This window comes from Gastrolobium bilobum, unplaced genomic scaffold, assembly GCF_033153095.1.
Source record: "Gastrolobium bilobum isolate Gb01-03AN ecotype WA unplaced genomic scaffold, APGP_CSIRO_Gbil_v1 utg29299, whole genome shotgun sequence".
Taxonomy (NCBI): Eukaryota; Viridiplantae; Streptophyta; class Magnoliopsida; order Fabales; family Fabaceae; genus Gastrolobium; species Gastrolobium bilobum.
Window position 1 is genome coordinate 140,410 of NW_026897764.1, and position 19,428 is coordinate 159,837.

Here is a 19,428-nt window from a genome sequence, read left to right on the forward strand (position 1 = left end):
TAAATTCTTTTTCAAGTTAATCCTATAAACCAGTGAATTTTTCATGTTTGCAATTCATATACCTTATCCCTAGTGTATACATGAATTGTTATTTTACCTTCTGTCAGGAACTAGAATTTCAATATTTTTATTGAAAACTCTAACCCTCGCAATCCCAAAAGAGTGATCAATTCTAGCAGAATTATAGATGAAGAACAGGATAAAATAAATGCAATTGAAATAATTAAATATAAAATTAACCAAACTACAAGGGGTTCACATCAAGGGTTGTGACCCTTACCACAATAATAAAAGACTAGCCAGACATATTCATGTCTAACAATTCTAAGTATTGAAAAGAATTCATAAAAGAATAATAACCAGAAAATTTGGAAAAGAAACTTGCTCCACCTTCTGCCTTCATGTTCTTCTCTCCACCCCCCAAAAAAGTTCTCTCTTTTGAATTTCTGACTCCCTTTTATAACCGGCAATTCAATCAGGTCATAATCTTCAAAGAGATTTGATTTTTCTTTTTTGTTTTCATTTAAATTTGCAATAACGGAATTAAAGATTCAAAAACCGACGCCCGACGCAATCAGCTCCGATTCCACGCCTGTCGCGTGAAGTGTTTCAAATCGTCGATGCAAGTAGCGTGACTTTCACGCTAATCGCGTGAACTGGCAGGGAGTTCCCAACTTGTTGACGCAGTTAGCTTCATTTCCACGCCATTAGCGTGGGATTGCGCGACCTGCGTGGGATTCTTTGCCATTAGTTGGCGCAACTAGCTTCAAATCCATGCTATTGGCGTGGAGGATTAGTTTTCACGCTAATAGTGTGAAATTCAAGCTATTAGCATGAGAAAATGGATAAACATGATTTGCACCATTTGCAAGCTTTCCTCCTGCAAAAACATTAAATTCAGCGTGAAAGTGTGTCTGAAGATGGATTATCAATAATTCATTAAAAATAATACTTTTTATCACTGAATTACTGTCAAATTCTTATTCTTTTTACTCTTAAATATCTATATGCCGAAGGCACATCAAACAATTCCTAGATTTAGATATTGTTGTCCCCAGCAATAAATAAGATCAAACATCAGGCATCAATGATAAGCTCTGTGAGAAGAATATATGTCACTAATGCAATTTTCTGCATTGAAGAGATTCAGAGTGATAATGCTATGCATGAGTGAATTCAAAGTTGAGAAATTCAGGAATCACTTTTTGTATCGGGAATTAGAATCTAGCTCAATCACTCCTGACCAGGATAATCACTGCACTTGTCACTCTTGTGTATTGGGTTTAAACTCTCAATCCATCAGTACAATAAGACTACTATAAGCTTGATCCTATTATCAAGTCCCTAAAGATGAGAAACATGTAAAACATGCACAATTAGATCCAAAGGTCTTCTCAGGGTTGTAACTTGGCTTAGGCTAAGGTAGGAATATATAGGAAAATGGGTACTTTTTACTGTGTATGAGATTGAAACACAATTATTTATTTTCAGTTGTTCACACTCAGACACAATTTTACTCATTCCTTTCCTTTCTATTCATACTTTTTCTTTTTCTTCTTCTTCTTGACTTTTCCATACTTTTTTCGTTGCTATGCAACTTGTTCATTTTGTTCTTTTTCTCTTTGGTCTCAGCTTTTGCTTTTGCCATCACTTTAACTTATGTGAACTTTTTTCTTGAATTTCTATGATCAGCGCTTCAATCTCATTCAAGATATACACAACTTTTAATTATGAGAATGATGAAGAGGTTGACTATACACAACTTTTACCTTTAGTTGGCAGATTCAGAATTCAAATAGAACACAAGATAAGGAGATTGGGAAGTAGTTATAAAGTTTACACACAATAACTTTAACGGGAAGTGAAAAATAAATAATAATAAATGGGAAGAAACTTTAAATTAAATTAGGGTCAATATATAAAAAATTGTATATAGAAAAAGAATGATATTTTATTTCACTATTTGCAATGGTATTGAATATTCGTCACAAAATACAAATATCAATCTGCTGCAAATCCCATCGAAAGTTATCACCGTAGTAGATTCCATTGCTTATTGTGACGGATAAACATCATACATCTGTCACAATTTATCTCCCCAATTTTGTGACATCTTATGTTGTCGTAAAATGTTATGTCGCTATTTTCGTCATTGTTCTTCAAAAACTATGACAAAAACTATTTACGTCGCAATGTACAACGGTCTTGTGTCGGAACTACATCCGAATCTGCAATGGATTTTTTGTGACTGAATTTTGGCCTATATTTTGTTGCAATTTGTTGTCCGTCGCAAATTTTGTGGCAAACTGCGAGGGATTTTTTCCCTAGCAGATTTACGTCGCCTGAACTCTATTTTCTAGTAGTGATACTCCCTTCCTTCATCTAACTCGTTCAACTACATTTGGGCAATTTTTTGAGCTCCCGAAGTCACCTATCTTTTTTTGCCAATGCAACATCTCGCATGTCGATTTGTGGTTGTTCATCGTCGTCGTTGCAGTCGAAACTATGTTCTATATGTCTTCTGCCTCGACCTCGCCGTCCATGACCTTGACGTCTCTCATGGTTGTTCTGTTCAGCCATTTATGTGACAACAGAGCTCTGATACCAAATAATACTAAAGCAATATCCCATTGGCTAAACAAAAAGAAAGATTGACTACAAGGATTGCGAGAAAAATTATTTCCCTTTTCTAAATTTTATTTAACCAAAAAATGACCAAATAACAATAGGACTCTCCATGCCTTAAATAGACAGAACAAAATAAAATGAAAATAAACTAAAAGGTCTTAAACTATGGAATAAACCTAAAAAGTCCAAAATGACATACGCAAGCACACATGAATATTTCTCTACCAATCTTTGGTGCATCATCTTGTCACACAAAAAATTAATTTTAAATTATTTTAAAAATGTATTTCACTTAAAATAATTGTCCACATAAAATTCAGTGTAAACCAATATTGTTATCTTTTAAAAAATAAGTATCATTACTTTGGGTGTTCTAAAATTTTGACAAAATTATTTTCAATAATCATATTTTGAAGGGGATCATATCACCATTGTACTTATTTTTCTTTTGGTGTAAGGTTTTTAAAATCATTTATTTAACTATAAGCGTGGCTAGTTTAGCCCATAATGTTACTACGGTGGACCATGTAAAAACCTAAAGTGGTATCTCATATGTAAAGTAACGAAAGTGGGGTTTTTGACCCTTTTGCCCCTAATTAAATAATTAATAACCAATTTTCCCCTCCCCCAGAACTATCCACCATCCTGCCCCCATTTAGTCGATTATGTTGCACTTGTAATCGACTAAATGGGCTAAACTCAGAAATTATGAAACGCGAATTTTAGTCGACTAAAAACTCACCTTAATCGACTAAATTGTTTGCACTTTTAGTCGACTAAGCACATTATTTAGTCGACTAAAGATCGCGAAAAACCCTATATCCAGACCTCTCTTGGGCTCATTTTCAAAATATTCGAAATCAAAACTTCTCTCTTGGTCTCTTTCTCTTGTTTGTCAGCTGGGAACCTTCCAATCACCCTTCCATTTCATCCCACCACCTCTAAGACATAGTAATTGTGAAATCATTGTCATTTTCCTTTATTTCTCAATTGTTTCCCCCAAATCCGAACCCTAACCCCTAAAATCTGATTCCTACCCCCAAAATTCGTGTGAAAGATGAGCTCAAGTCCAAACATGTATGTTACCATGATTTACTATGATGGAAAGCATTATGAAGGCCCCAACGGTGTTCAATTTGAAGGAAAAACGAAAATGTTGAAAATCAAACGGGACACTACGTACAATGAGCTGAAGGGGAGGATTAACCAAAAATTGGGGCTACACGGGAGCCATGGCGTTCAACGGATGATCTCCAGGGTAGAGTCTACAGTTGGTAAGGATGCTATATTCTACATTGGTAATGATATATGTGACGATGAAGATGTGGATTGTGTCATAGATGCAATTGTGGACCGAAAATTTCAAAACTTTATTGAGATATATGTTGAAATAGACTGTGGTCAATCTTCATCTGCACCTGTGCATGGAAGAAGTCAAAGTCAAGAAGACAGAGTGGTCGGTTTATCTGCACCTGCACCTGTCTTAAGTCAGATACCACTGAGCCATTTTGGAACGACAGCCCACACTATTCGTTCATTAATTGGGCTCACCCTAATGATGAGACAGAGATATTGTATGGCGACGATGACATCCACGGTGGCTGGCATTTAGGAGATCCATTATATTTGTACCAGGAGTTTCGAACTAAATCTGAAATGCAACATGCTGTCAAATTATATTGTATGAAGTCTCATCGTACTGTTGTGGTGGCAAAAAGTGATGACCATAGATTTGTGATGAAGCCTATCTTCAACACCCTTGAACCGTCCCTGTATATGTCTAAATCTTTCATTTTCCTTCTGCACGTGACTCTTCCTCCATTTTTTGTGTTTCAGCGCCATTTTTCCTATTTTCTTCAGCGTGGCATTTATGCCCTTCATGACATCACGTAATGAAAACCCACCCTCAGGCTCAGCTATCTCCATCTGGTCACCTTCATCATCATCGTCATCATCAGAAATAAAACAGAAACAGAAACCCAATCCCTAACCCTAAAACAGAAACCCTAACCCTCAACCCTAACCCTAACCCTTACCCTACACCCTAAAACAGAACACAAAAACCCATTCCTAACCCTAAACATTACAACCCAAACAAAACAGCAACGTAAACGCTAACCCTAACCCTAACCCTAACCTTAACCCTAACATAACCCTAACCCTAAGCCTAAGGCACCACATCAACCCTAACCCTCACCCTCACAACAAACTTAGCACCCTACCCCTAACCTAAATCCACAAAACCGCAAACATAAATCAAATGCATGAAGAAAAAAAAAAAAAAAACTAAACTTAAAACCAAATGCAAGTCAGAATACGTTACCTAAATGTTGATTTCGCAAGTGTGAACCAAGGAAGCTTCAATCGCACCTTCAAGGGTTGAGATTCAGACTTGGTTGGAGAGAGGGGACGGAATGCAGCCTTTTAGTTGATTAGGGTTTGAAAATAACCCCCTTTGCGAAATGGGGTTTTTTTTTAAAAACCTGATCTGCGACATTTAGTCGACTAAATAATGTGCTTAGTCGACTAAAAGTGCAAACAATTTAGTCGATTAAGGTGAGTTTTTAGTCGACTAAAATTCGCGTTTCATAATTTCTGAGTTTAGCCCATTTAGTCGATTAAAAGTGCAACATAATCGACTAAATGGGGGCAGGATGGTGGATAGTTCTGGGGGAGGGGCAAATTGGTTATTAATTATTTAATTAGGGGCAAAAGGGTCAAAAACCCAACGAAAGTGAGTTAAGGTTATTATTGTTGAAAATGAATTAAGTGAAAGATGATATATGTAAAAGGATCACAAATACATACATATATACACACACATATATATATATGGGAATGATCCGTTTACAAATCTTTTTTACAAATTTTTGCAAGTTAGTCAATCATTAATTCTCAATGAATTATAACCGTTAGATTAACGAAAATCAACGGTTAAGATTTGGTGTCAAATGATCATATCCTTATATATATATAGGGAAAAACATTTCTCAAGCAGCTTGAGATAAGTTTATCTCCGACTACTCCAAAACTACGTCGTTTTATTTATTTATTTCTTTATATTAATTGATTTACCTTTGAATGGTTATGATTCTCTTTTTCTCTCTCTTCCTTTATCATCATTGATCCATCTTTGTATGGTTATGATTTACTAGCCGGAGATAAGATTATCTCAAACAGCTTGAAAAACGATAAGCCCATATATATATATATGTGTGTGTGTGTGTGTGTGGGTAAAATATGAATTATGTTATAGGAAAACATAAACATTTCATGTTGACACATAAAATCAATGGACCCACATGTTTATTTTTTTTTAAAAAAAAAGGAAAAAGAAAGCACAAACATCAATGTATCAGCAGGACAAGTTTTTGGTTTTCCTATAACAGGACCAACATTTAACCTATATATATATATATATATATATATATATATATATATATATATATATATATATATATATAACTTATAAGTGTCCAAGACATTATGTTTTTATTGTTAAATATAGTTCAAATAATAATTAAAATATAATGTTAATTAATAAAATATTAAAAGATAGTAAATTGCCAACAAATAGATAAGTTCCTAATCTTTGTTGTTGTTTCAGGTTGTTTCCTACTAGAATAACAAAGTACTAACCTGATAACGATGAGAAGCCGGATGCAATCTGAAGGATATCAAGCGAAAATAAAGAAATATTAATTAGTTGGCCACGCTCGCTATACTTCTCGCACCAGCGAGCAAGTAAGCGAGCAGCATTATGAAGCTCGCTCCACTTCTCGATTCAGCGAGCAAGTGAGCGAGGAGAAGAAAAACTCTCGCTGAGCAGCTCGCTTCAGCGAGCTGGTCCAGAATTCGAAGCCTAAATTTTCTCTTTAAATACAACGCGAAGAAGAAAGAAGTCAGAGACGAATCGAAAGCCGTGGCGGAAGAGGAACACTGGCAGAGGGGAAGGAAGGAAGAAATCTGCATCATTGATCGTTTCCATTAATCAAGTTTCATCATGAACTTTATTTATTTTCCAGTATCTTTTAATTCTGTTTTTATAATTATGCATAGCTAAATTCCTTTTAGTAGTTAGGATGAGACAAAACCAGTGGGTTCTTAATTGATGTATGCCTTTCTTATGAATTACATTCTTGATTTTAAATGATGCAATCAATTTGTTTCTTATTTATTAGCTTTATTTATGACTTGATCACTCGTAGATAAACATATGAGTCGTGCATGACAATAGGGATGTTGGTCTATGATTCTGATTAGTTGATTGCTGAAATTTGTATGATCTAGGGATAAACTTATGAATTCTATAACCGTAGGTTCTTGCGATAATGCTTATTTTATGAAAAAGTACTAAGGGATTAGGCTTTTGATTAGGGTAAAGGATAAGATTACCAAGGGATTGGAATTTAATCAATCATAGAAAGAACTGTTAATAATTTGATCTTGAATGTAATCGTAAGAATAGGCAAACTCGTTAAGAAATCATTGGGGAAGTTGAATCATAGCTACGCCTTTTTAGTAAAAACTCAAAATCAATTTCTAGCGTTTTAAATTCTGAATTTAATTTCTTGAATATTAAAAACAAAAAATAAGTAGTTAAAATTGTGTTTTAATATAATTAAAATATTCTCCAAGAAACTCGTTCACGATCGATCCAACTTTAATTAAATAGATAAATTAGTGCTTGGTCATCAGTCCTCGAGGGATCGACAACTTTATTTTACCACTTTATTACTTGTACGACCGGTGCACTTGCCGGAGTCGCAACAATAACATGGTATTTTTTGTTTTCTCATAACTTTGTAATTAAATTATATTTAAGGATAACATACTGTGAACGCAAAACACATGTGCATGAGAAGAAATATTAGAAATAAAACTTCATGCGTACACACACATACGATCACAATGACAACTATATGCTGAACATATTTCATATGTGCTCACAACTTCAATTTGAGAATATCGATCTTTTATCCTTTTGGAATTATATTCTTGGACGGTTATATTAGGATTGCAATTCTTCTTCAATCTTGGGACCCTTGTTGAAGAAATTTTTACGAAACTCTCCATATGTCATGGATTTGTATACTGGTGGAGTGCTTCCATTGACCAAGTCTTGTGCAGGTTCTATGATGCTTTCCAGTGATGGATAGATGAAATAAGCAACAGTTGTGCGTGCAGTGCTTGAATTTGTCACAACCCGGTGTTCAGCACCAACAAACCTTCCATTACTTATTATCTGTAAGAATCATAGAGCAACGCTATAAAAGCTTGTCATCTTAATTTGAGCAAAACCATATCATATGCATGCATGTCGTTATAATATTTTATCATTATATTCATTATATATTGTAATATAAATTCGGTTTTTAAGTTGGTCCGAATTTAACAACATTAATAATAATATGGCAATAATAGTGTGTTTTAAGAGTAGATTATCAAGTGGAACGGTAGGACTTTGTAGCAATTTTAATTACCCTCTCTTTTTTTATCAAAGTAAATGATAGAATTTTCGTACACATTAAAAACAGAATTTGGGTGAAAGAAACATTAAAAACTTTAATATTGTCATACGTAAGCCGTATTTATGTTACTTACAATCATTACTTTAAATAGATTAAAAAAATAAAATAATTGACATTATTTGTGATTTGAACATTTATTAAAAAGTAATACAACTTACGTGGATGGCACAATATGATTAAGTTACCATTATGCATGATACATTGCGTTACGATTTAAGTTTCTTTTAAAGAATAACGAATAATATACAAAAAGGCTTTAGTTTGAAAATTTTACCTGCAAGAGTAGACCGATGTTAACCACAAAAGCGTTGGGAATGGGTTCAACTCCAATCCATTCACCATCTTTAAGGACTTGAAGTCCTTGTACATGTTCCTCTTGAAGCAGAATGGTGATAATTGTAGGGTCACGGTGCTTGGCTAAGCCCAAAGTTAAACTTGGGTCAGGGCAAGGAGGGTAGTGATGAACTAGCACTGCTGGATTTTCACTAAGTCCACCACAAAAATATCCTGGGGTAAGCCCTAAACCTTCACAAATCAGCTCCAAAAATTTCAGTCCCAATTTCCTCAATTCTCGTGTATATTTTTCAACAATCTCACTGAAAAATTACAAAAATAAAGTTAGTAAACTTGTAAAGAACCTTGAGATACATCACCCCAAAAGCTAGCTCAAAGGGTGAGAGTGTTCAAAGCCTTATAAAGGCCATATTAGTTGTCCATCCAATCAATGTGGGACTATATATCTCAACACGTCCCTTCACGCAAGAGCCCTTTAGGCTAGAAACGTAGAAATTGCACAGGCCCATTTCTGGTTTACCTTTTTGTGCTTTTTTTTATATTTTAATTCTACTTTTTAAAGTGGGAGACAATGAGGCTCTGATACCATATAAAAAACCTTAGAATACACCACTCCAAAAGCTAGTCAACGTAATTCCATTTTTTGTGACGATATATAATAGGTAAGGGCCGGCTACAAAGAAAGTAAATGTTCTATGCCCTTTAAATATATATTTATTTCTTGATCACATCAATTTATTGGTCATTTCAATGTCATCCACTCAAGTTGTGTGATGATGCAATCACTTGTTAATTAGTTTTAAACGCAACTGAATAAACTACAAAGCTTACAAATCAAATCACTTTCATTAGTCAAATATTCAAATTAAAATTGATTTTTTAGACCAATAATAATTAGTTCTAACTTCTAAGTGAGAATGAGTCTATTTCTTTAAATAAATATCTAATCTCGAGATCAACGGACTGGGAAAAACATGAAAAACTTGAAGAATCAAAATTGATCTCTAAGACTGCACAATATTACAAATTATGAAAGAAGGGCTAACAAAACCTAGAAACTATTTCAATTCCAACCCATAAAAGAGAGTAGAAAGCTATATCGAAGTAAAATTATGAAAATAAACTTTACCGGTATTTGGTTGGTTTCTGAGGCCAATAGTGCATGTTCTCTCCCGAGGGAGGACAAGGGTGTATTAGTGTGTCCTTCCAATAATGAACCGTATCTCTTTGGTAATTCTCACTACTTGTATAAAGCTTGCACCTTCCATTTGGGTCCTTAGAGCATTCATTTACCTTTTCCTTTGGAGGCATGGCATGGAATTCTTTATAAATGTTCAGCGTTTCGTCCATTAACTCCTTGGAAACTCCATGGTTTATCACCTATTTCGCAAGTTTTTGTATTAGTCAATCAAGTGTATAATACTTTACCCTAAGAAAATGAGCACGTCCTTGTATTTTTAGTCAATCAGTTGTATATACTTTAGCCTAAGAAAACTCCATGGTTACCGAAAACTAAGTCAATCAAAAAAATGATTCACCATATTTTTAGATTATCTTCATTAATAATTGCCCGTTATGGTGATAACCATATGTTATTGAAGGGTGAGCCTTCATGTTCTATAGTTTTTAAGCTATAAAATCAAAATCAAGTAACAATGGTGTAAAGAATTATTTTAAACCAAAAACTTAAGCCAATAAACTAGGGTTTTTAATTATTTTATATTATATCTCTCTAACAAATGAGGAGAGGTGTATTTCATGTATTGCTATTTAGATTTATAAGCATGATCATTGTATTATTTAAGTTTTATCTATCACAAAGCCATGTAAATGCATGGGACAGAGAAATATAAAGTAAAAGAAGAGAAAATATAGAGACATAGGTAAAAGAAAGTTGTTGTGAATTTGAAACCTGGAAAAAGCCATATTCCTCGGAGGCTTTGAAGATGTGTTTTGTGGTATCACTACGATCATGTCCTCCAAGATCAATCACTGGAATTGTCTTAGATGAAGTGCTAATGACCTTGCCAGGCCTGCTTTCAGGTGGTTGCACATAGGATGGAGGCACCGAGGAATGAACATTAAACCAGCTTGACACAAGCATCTCATCCAAGTTCTCCATGTTTATTCTCTAGAACTTAAGAATCACAATGTCTTCTAGAGAAAAATTTGAGTTCCCCATGCTGCTCACCTCTTCTTATATAGTTAACATGAATATATGTGGGACAAGTGGTGGAGCGAGGGAGGGGTTAGTGTTTGTTTCTCTTCAAATTCATACAATCCTTTGGTTTTGAGCAATCTTATTAAACTCGGAAAACAATTATCAACTCAATTGATATATTGGGGTTAATGGGCCACTGATTCAATCAGTAGATTACAAATTGATATATATATATATATATATATATATATATATATATATATATATATATATATATATATATATATATATATATGGGGAGGGTTTTTTTGACTCCAGAGTAAGACTTTTAAGTCTTACTCCCCATCTCAGTCGTTGATGGACGGAAATCAATGGTTGTCATTTATAGTGTAATTAATAATTAATTAATAAGTATAACTTCCTAAACTATAACCGTTGGATGGACGGAAATCAACGGCTAGGATGAGGAGTAAGACTTATAAATCTTAATCTGGAGTCAAATGATCTTTCTCCTATATATATATATGGGGAAGGATTTATAAATTTTTACAAATTACACTATATACTCTCGGAAGTACATAGTATAACCTAGTGTACTTCCGAGAGTATAAAGTGTATTTTCTAAGAGTTTGTAAACAAAAAGTTTGTAAATATAACCTTCCCCTATATATATATACATATATAAATATATGGGTCAGGATCATTTTACACTAGTGTAAGTTACACTCTTAATCTTGTCCGTTAATCCCACTTAAATCTAAGGGCTCAAATTTTTTAGTAATGTGAGCCATTAGATACAAGTGGATCAATGGTCAAGATTGAGTGTAAGATTTCTAACTCTTACACCGGTGTAAGAATATCCTGCCCCTAAATATATATATATATATATATATATATATATATATATATATATATATATTATATATGGGGAATGATCTGTTTACAAACTTTTTTAAAATTATTTTATAAATTACATTATCTTCTCCTGGGAGAACATAGTGAATTTAGTCTTCTCCAGGGAGAAGATAGTATAGTTTGTAAACAAAAAAGTTTGTAAATATAACCTGCCCCTCTATATATATAGGGGAATAATCCGTTTACGATTTTTTTTTGCAAATTACACTAAGTCTGGTCAGTCATACACTCTTAATTGAAGTATGACTGGTCAGACATAATATAATTTGTAAGAGTTTGTAAACAAAAAATTTATAAATATAATATTCATCATATATATATATATATATATATATATATATATATATATATATATATATATATATATATATATATATAACCTAAATGATTTGGCTTAGTAATTAGCATTTCACTTTTGCAAATAGATAATTTACAACCTAAATATATTGTTTTGGGTCAAATAGATAATTATAATTTACAAAGAAGAATATGTGGCATAATTTTTCTCCCCTATGAATTTTTTTTTTAATATTATTCATCGATTTATCGATTACTTAACTAGTCTGATCTGTTGCGTTATTATGTGATACATGATGATGTGAACCACGCAAATTTTTTTTTTTTGGTCACAAATTACAATGAGAAAAGGTTATTACGTTACAAGGTTAAAGCATATTATAAGTCTGATTGTTAACTTATAGCAATATATTTGGATGACTTACAATATTGTTCAATGCTAGCTGAGTCAATCACTATTGGAGATATTGCAATTATTTGTCTTTGTGAAAGAACATTATTAATCATGTTATTTCTTAATTCTTAAATTAACTTGGAGATAATTAGCACCAAAAATGATTAACTTAGAGAAGATAAATTTTATTTAATCAAGTTTGGTCGGTGCAGTTTTTCACTGAATAAGATGATTCCCTATTTATCAGCTGATTTGTTGCCAAATGCAGAGCTTACAACATTTATTTATTTATTTTGTATGTATATGGAGCCCAGCAATCTAGAAGAAAATGGTGCTAAAGTCGCAAAGTAATTTTTCAGAACAGACAAGTCAATCCTAAATGAGCATTCTTTCTTCTTTATTGAGTTCATTGTTGACAAATCAAACGTAATTAGGAGAAAAAGTCAGATTAGTGGAATAATATCACATGATGACTCATGTTTAAAGATAACACTTAATTAATTAACAGCATTGAGCTCATAGTATGTTAAGTAACTCATTCATGAATGTAGATATATATGCTTTTTTAAGTATGCCGTAGCAGAAGAATAGTTCATTTTCTTAAAGCTAATTTCAATTGACAATCCGTAACCTTTTCTGACCAGCCACGTATATAAATTGCATCTATCATGCAAAAGAAAAGAAAAGTAGATTGAAATTAGATTTTTATGTGGCTTGTCAGAAAAGGTTAAGGATAAATTGCATGATAGATTGAAATTATATTCTTTCAATTTTATTTTTCATCCCCTATTAGTGACATGATATTCATTTAAAACGACATGTAAACTTTTTTATAGACAAAGAAAAGTAGATTTTTCTTGATCTTGTGGGAGAAGATGCATGTGATGAACCTAATTATGGTCTAATCTTGAAATGTACCGAAACCTAACGAGTTGCATGAAAACGAACTTCCAAACAATATATATATACATCATGTGGGATGTGATCCAAATTTTTTATTTTTTTTTTATTTTTTTGCATTTGGGGCTCATTTCAATGGATTTTTATGATTGCTTTTTATTTACAGTGGTGATTTTTGTAATTATGTACTTTTCATTTCAATTTTTTTTTTAAGGTTCATTTTAGATCAATTTTAGTTATTGTTAAATTTTGAATGTTGTTTTTAAGAACCAGGATTCTCTCCTATCCCATCTTCAAATTTTCTATTTAGCCTCTTTTAACATTTTTCAGTTTAGCCTCTTTTAACATTTTTCAGTTTAGCCTCATATCTCATCCCAACAATTATTAGTTCAAGGAGGAGGAAGTCTATTTCTCTTAATTAGAGGTTTCGAGTTATCAAAAGGGGTTGATTTCAGTAGTACATATTTGATTCTATTTAAATAAGATCTTAGGTTCAAGTCCTTGTGAATGCAAAATATTCTCTTTGAGAGAGCTAGCCCCACAATGATGTTAATGTTCTCAGTTCGAATAGGATTTCTTTCCGTGAAAATATCTATGGTTTATCAACAAACAAAAAAAAATTCAAGTTCAAGTGAATACAAAAAATAATTTTGGAAGAGCCACCTCTGTGAATTAGTGTTCAAATCAGATTAACCAGGTAATCAAAGAACCGGAGATATATACATTCATCTATTTATGTTGCATGTTAAAAAAAAAAACAATCAAGTGGCATATAATTTAGCCTGCTTAAGTTGTTTTCAAATATTATGTACTTAATTAATGTATTGAGATTTTTTTTCACGTTTTTTAAATAAATAAAAAGCTGATTGATTTATTTTATTTTATTTTTGGTACATCAAAGGGGCTACAGCCCCAAAACAAAACAGAAGGAAAGGAAAACTAAGACAAAACAGCAAAAAACCAGCAAAAAATAAAGAAAGATAACAGTAAACTAAAACAGTCCCAGGTCTTTTCCAGGATCCAAAATATCTGCTGCCAGCAAAGGAAGCAGTCTCTGGTAAGGGGAAGCATAGACAGTGAGTCCAAAACAGTTGTTGAGAGAAAGCTGATTGATTTTCACTTTGTTTGAATATTTAACTTCGTATTTTTGGACATATAATTAATATCTTTGTTTATTAACCAGGCTGTGGATTTGTTTCCCAAGGATGTAGAAAATAAAAAATTGAAGTAATTACTTTGTCTTATTAGTTCAAATAATTAATAAGAGTTGAGAACATATACAATGAGAATAATGAAGTTCAATTTTCATAGACACTCTACATCTCACTCTTCTCTTTCTCCTATTCCTCACTCTCTTTTGTCGACTCCATTAGGGACCAATATCCCTACAAATGGGTAGTAATAGTTCAACTAACTAATAAAATACAAATAATTACAACTTTCATCATAAAAGTGGAAATAATTTCATTGATCCTGTATTAGTGATATTTTTCAAAACTTTCTTACACTAATGATGTACACTTGATAAAATAAAATAATAATAGCAAATAAATCTGTTGCTTTCCACTTGTGTCATTCACTAGTATATAATTATGATCATGTGCCCAGAGACGTAGCCACGTAGTCCCTAGATGGGGCCTGGGGCCTACTGACTTTTTTTTAAAAAAATTATTATATATAATTATATAATTAATTATTATTTGGCCTCTTCTATAGTTAAAATTTGGCTTCATCTATGCTCTTTGTCTCTCAGCTAATAGCCTAATACACTCTTAGTGGAGTTGGAAACCCCAGCGGTGTCTTCGTGTCTGCTCGCATTTCTCTCAAAGTTAGAAACCCCAATGGTATTGCTCTTAAATTGGTGCTTTTTTATTCTGAAATTTTTTCTAGTTTTCTGGTGATTGATTTTATTTTGTGAAGATATGCTATTTAGAATGGAGTGCCTTTGAGTGTTTTGTTCTTTAATGTTTCCTTAAATATTTGAATCTGAATCATCTTTATATACTTTCTCTTGACAAATTATGAAGTTATGCAAGCAATTACTTAATACTTATACGATACAGCCTGCAGTTGTATAAATTAATTCATGATAACTTAGTGACTTACAACACCTTTATTTTAATATCAAGCAAAAGTTAAAAAATGTAAATTGTAAAGATATATGCAACTTGGTGTAATGGTATTGGTTTATGATTCTCAAAGACCAGTGTAGGGGTCCCTCATATATGAAATAAATAAATAATAACTTTCATTTCAAACATACCCAAATGAATCCCACTAAAAAAATCATGCCAAACACTCTTAATTGTTTTTGGTAACTTTTTGTATATAGATTAATGTAAAGCTGCTAAATTTCCTATTTTAGAATCTTCTTGCTTCCTTTTGTTGGAAATCGACAATCACACAGAATCGAGAAAACAAAAAAAGAGATAAGAGTAGAGAGATTAGACACAACGATTTACCCTGGTTCACCCAATATAGGCTACGTCCAGCTTGTCTGTACTATATTCACCTCACCGCCACTCTTTACAAGTCTCTCGGTTTACAAGGCAAATATAAATAGGATTACAAAACCCTAACAACAGCTATTCATGGGCTCAAGCCCAAACTGCTAAGAAAATTACAATAAAACAGAGGCCCAGTTGCCTTTCTGCTGACCCCGATAATTAGGGCCCTCATCAGTATGCGAAGTATGAGCCATACCCAACACCTTTTATGCTAATTTGTATATAACACTAGCATGAAACATTGAAACTTTTTTTAAAGTACAGCTGCAACTGATTTTATGATGTTGAGAAGACACCTCGATCTACATACATTATTTAGATTATTATTTCTTTTGATAAATCTTAAGCTATTTTTTTTCTTGGGCTTTAATTGTTCTACACCTTCTCTTCTGCAAATAGTAATTCGAATTCAAAGAGTAGGTCAGGTTTAACTAAAATTGTTTGGGTTGCTTCTGGTGCAGTGTTTGTTGGGAAATAAACACCAATTTCCCCTTCCAAGACCTGTTTAGAATGGTTTCCAACAAGCAAAATATATATTCTAATGACAACTATGCATGAACCAAAAACACCAAGCAACACAAGTCAATTTTAACGTGGAAAACCTCCTCAATGTGAGGAGTAAAAACCACGGGACCAATTTCGGAGTCCATCCAAATTCTCCACTATCAACAAAGTGAAATTACAAAAGGTTCCAAAGCAATTACAATCAGCTATAGCACCATCAAAACAACTTCACAACTAGTTGTACCAAAAATGCAAGAGACATACATATATGACCAAGCTTTTGTCCGAAATTAATCTAAAATAACAGAAGCGTCTACTCCCAAATTCCAAAATCGCAACGGTCAGATTAAAGAACAACATGAGAGGAACACATTGACCAATTTTGAGGACAATCGCACGGTTGACCAAAGAGAAACCTCTCTCTGAACTTCACTGCCCAGAACAGAGCAGAAAAATGATGGCCTCTGTTTGGAGTTGAATAATTCCTTCTTGACAGCTCCAATCGCAAAACTGAACGGTCAAACTCTAGTATAGTATGTTATAAACCTTGTACCAAAATTTCAGCTCATATCAACGGTTCATTTGGGAGAGATGAATCTCGCAACCTTCTGCCTTCTGCAGAACTCTACACACAGACCACATCAGTTTGCAATTTTCTGCTGCTGATGCAGACCTCCGATCAAGATTCTGACCAGTAGAAAAGAAGAGGCATGAGTTGGGAAGGTGCTAAAAAAATTTCAGCTCAATCGGACCACAAAAGAATGCTCCCACTCTTCACCTGCGAATTTCCTGGTTTTGGTGGCGGGTTTCTCCCTTCTTTCTTCTCTTCAGAAATGCTCTCCTCTCACACTCAAATGGCAGATGAGCATACTACACAAAGAAACCCTAGGTGTGCATTCCTTATTGGCTGATCATTTGGCCTTTTAATTGGTAAAGGCTTAACAATGTTGACATTATTTAGTAAATAATTTAGATAAGTATGTTAGAATTCATAGTAAATTTTTTTTCTAATAGATTTATGTAATTACGATAAATGTTTTAATAATTTGATGTGTCAAATTTTTTGGCCCCAACTAAAATGAAATCTTGGCTCCGCCACTGCATGTGCCTTTCCCTATTTTAATTAATATTATATGGGTTTGCTTTTTCTGCACTGTAAGCCCAATACAACGTTGTTTTAGGGTGAAAATCATGATTTTTTTTGTAATTTTAGTTTATTTCAGGATTATTATAGTCTTTATAATTATAATTTTCTAATCTTTCAATCACAAAATAATGTCGTTTTAGAAATAAATTCAGATAATTTATCTGTATTAACTGCAAATTTTTTTCTGATATTATATTGCCCTCACTTCTGTTTTTTTCCTAGACTGAATTGTCCTAATCGAATATCCATAATATAAGCTTTTCATAATTATCATCTATGCCCAGCCTAGTCAATAACGACGTCGCCAGCAGCATATTCGTTCATGCATCTTTTCTTTTTTTAAAAAAAAAATTTGTACAGTAAATTTCTAAAATGAATCACTTCAAATTTCTTCTGATTGATAGCTTTAGCATGTGGTCTAATATATTCGTTTCTTACAATTTTTGTTTTTTTAATTGGTAATTCACTAATTTAAGTTTTGGTGCTGTGATAAATAAATATTATTAGGTCTAATTCTTTATAAAAACAAGAATTAATACCTTAATGAATAAAATATATATAGACTAAAATTCAAATGAATAAAAAATAAGAGTTCCACAAGAAGAAAATAATATACGTAGATTAAAGTTAGTAGTTGAAAACTTAATTTCTTTGAATTTGTGTCAAAATTTTCATTTAATTATAAAACTTATAGAAGAGAGAAAACGCCCTACTCTTTTCATACCCTACCCTCTCCTTAATTTAATCTAGTTAAATTAAGCAAATATAATATAATAATGTCTACTTGATTTCTTTGAGTTTTATCCAAGGTTATAAAAATCGGACCGATCCATCCGGATCGATTTGGAAATCGGTGAACTGGTCATGTAACCGATCCGATTTTCATATTGGACCGGCTATGTTACAGAACCGGCGTGACTCGGTGCGATCCTGCCGATTTTCGTAAAAATTAGTGACCTGGTCGATTCAACCGGTGACTCGGCCCAGTCTATAAAAAAAATTAATTTATTTTCATAAATTAATGTCTTCTTCTTTTTTACTCTCAAACACAAATGATTTGTTTTTCTTTTTTTGAATATTTGAGTGATTTGTAGCTTATTAACTTACATAGATTATGTACCTACAACACTAATATTATCTTGATTATGCAATATACAGTGAATTTTAATTTGATTTATAGTTAGAGATGTCGTTTAGTGAACCTGAAACACTAGTATCATAAATATTATATGTTTGATTGATCTTTTGTTGGACAATGATGTGTACTTTATTATTTTCATATTAAAATATTTGAAATTTATAGTTTTTTTAATATAAACTTTAGATTTACATATACTTACTGAGTCATGATATTGAACCAATGACCCACTGATTGAACCAGTGACCCAGTACTTCGACCAAATTAATAACCGAACCCGATTTTAATAACATTGATTTTATCTCTTCACGCGATGTCTAGTGACAAATTGCCAATTGAGGTTACTGCTGTTATGATTATACTTTTTGTTAAATCTCAGAGTTTCTCACATCTAAACAATTAATGGGATAAGATATTATGCTTACTCTATCTACTTATTCATGAAAAAAAAATAAACATAATATTTATTTTATAAATAATGAGTTTGATGTTTGTAATTTTAAATGACATAAGTTATGTTATTTTAAATGACATAAGTTATGTCATTTTAAGAAAGAGATAAACACAAAAAATAAAAATTATGAAAGAGAAAAAGTGGATGGTTTTTTTTTTTGAATTTAAATTTTAAATTAAAAAAATTATTTATCTCTATCTCTCTCTTAAAATGACATAATTTTATGTCATTTAAAATGACAAACACTTTTCTAGTAAATAATTGTCTAAATTTTTTTACAGCGAAGCAATTTATTGGACACGTATTTCTTCGGTTATGAAATATAGGCTATGCGCCTATGCCCATATCTTAGTAAAGAAAAATAAAAATAAAAATTACATTTCAAAATTAAGTGGCCCATGCAGGTTTCGAACCTGCGACCTTCGCGTTATTAGCACGACGCTCTAACCAACTGAGCTAATAGGCCAGTTGATAAAATTCGTCTATATACATTATATATAGTGGTATAACATGACGTGATTATTAACCACACGTTAAGCACAGAACGGAGTGAATAGA

General features: G+C 32.5%; 1 protein-coding gene and 1 non-coding gene across 2 annotated transcripts; both read right to left on the reverse strand.

Annotated features, from left to right (window-relative positions):
* Window positions 1–7,639: 7,639 nt before the first annotated feature.
* On the reverse strand, window positions 7,640–10,575 carry LOC133310000 (hyoscyamine 6-dioxygenase-like). The gene is made up of 4 exons (XM_061510881.1): window positions 10,366–10,575; window positions 9,583–9,833; window positions 8,434–8,755; window positions 7,640–7,873 (listed from the first exon to the last, which is right to left on the reverse strand). Exons 1-4 carry the CDS (start codon window positions 10,573–10,575, stop codon window positions 7,640–7,642), a joined length of 1,017 nt encoding a protein of 338 aa, XP_061366865.1.
* Window positions 10,576–19,262: 8,687 nt separating this feature from the next.
* Window positions 19,263–19,336, reverse strand: TRNAI-AAU (transfer RNA isoleucine (anticodon AAU)). Its single transcript has one exon. It is a non-coding gene; the product is annotated as a tRNA-Ile (tRNA).
* Between the last annotated feature and the right edge of the window lie 92 nt (window positions 19,337–19,428).

Coding starts and splice junctions, on each gene's coding strand:
- LOC133310000 (XM_061510881.1), bottom strand. CDS start 10,575: ATGGAGAACTTGGATGAGATGCTTGTGTCAAGCTGGTTTAATGTTCAT. Junction 9,834..10,365: donor AGGAATATGGCTTTTTCCAG/GTTTCAAATTCA, acceptor CTTGCGAAATAG/GTGATAAACCATGGAGTTTC. Junction 8,756..9,582: donor CAGAAACCAACCAAATACCG/GTAAAGTTTATT, acceptor GTAATTTTTCAG/TGAGATTGTTGAAAAATATA.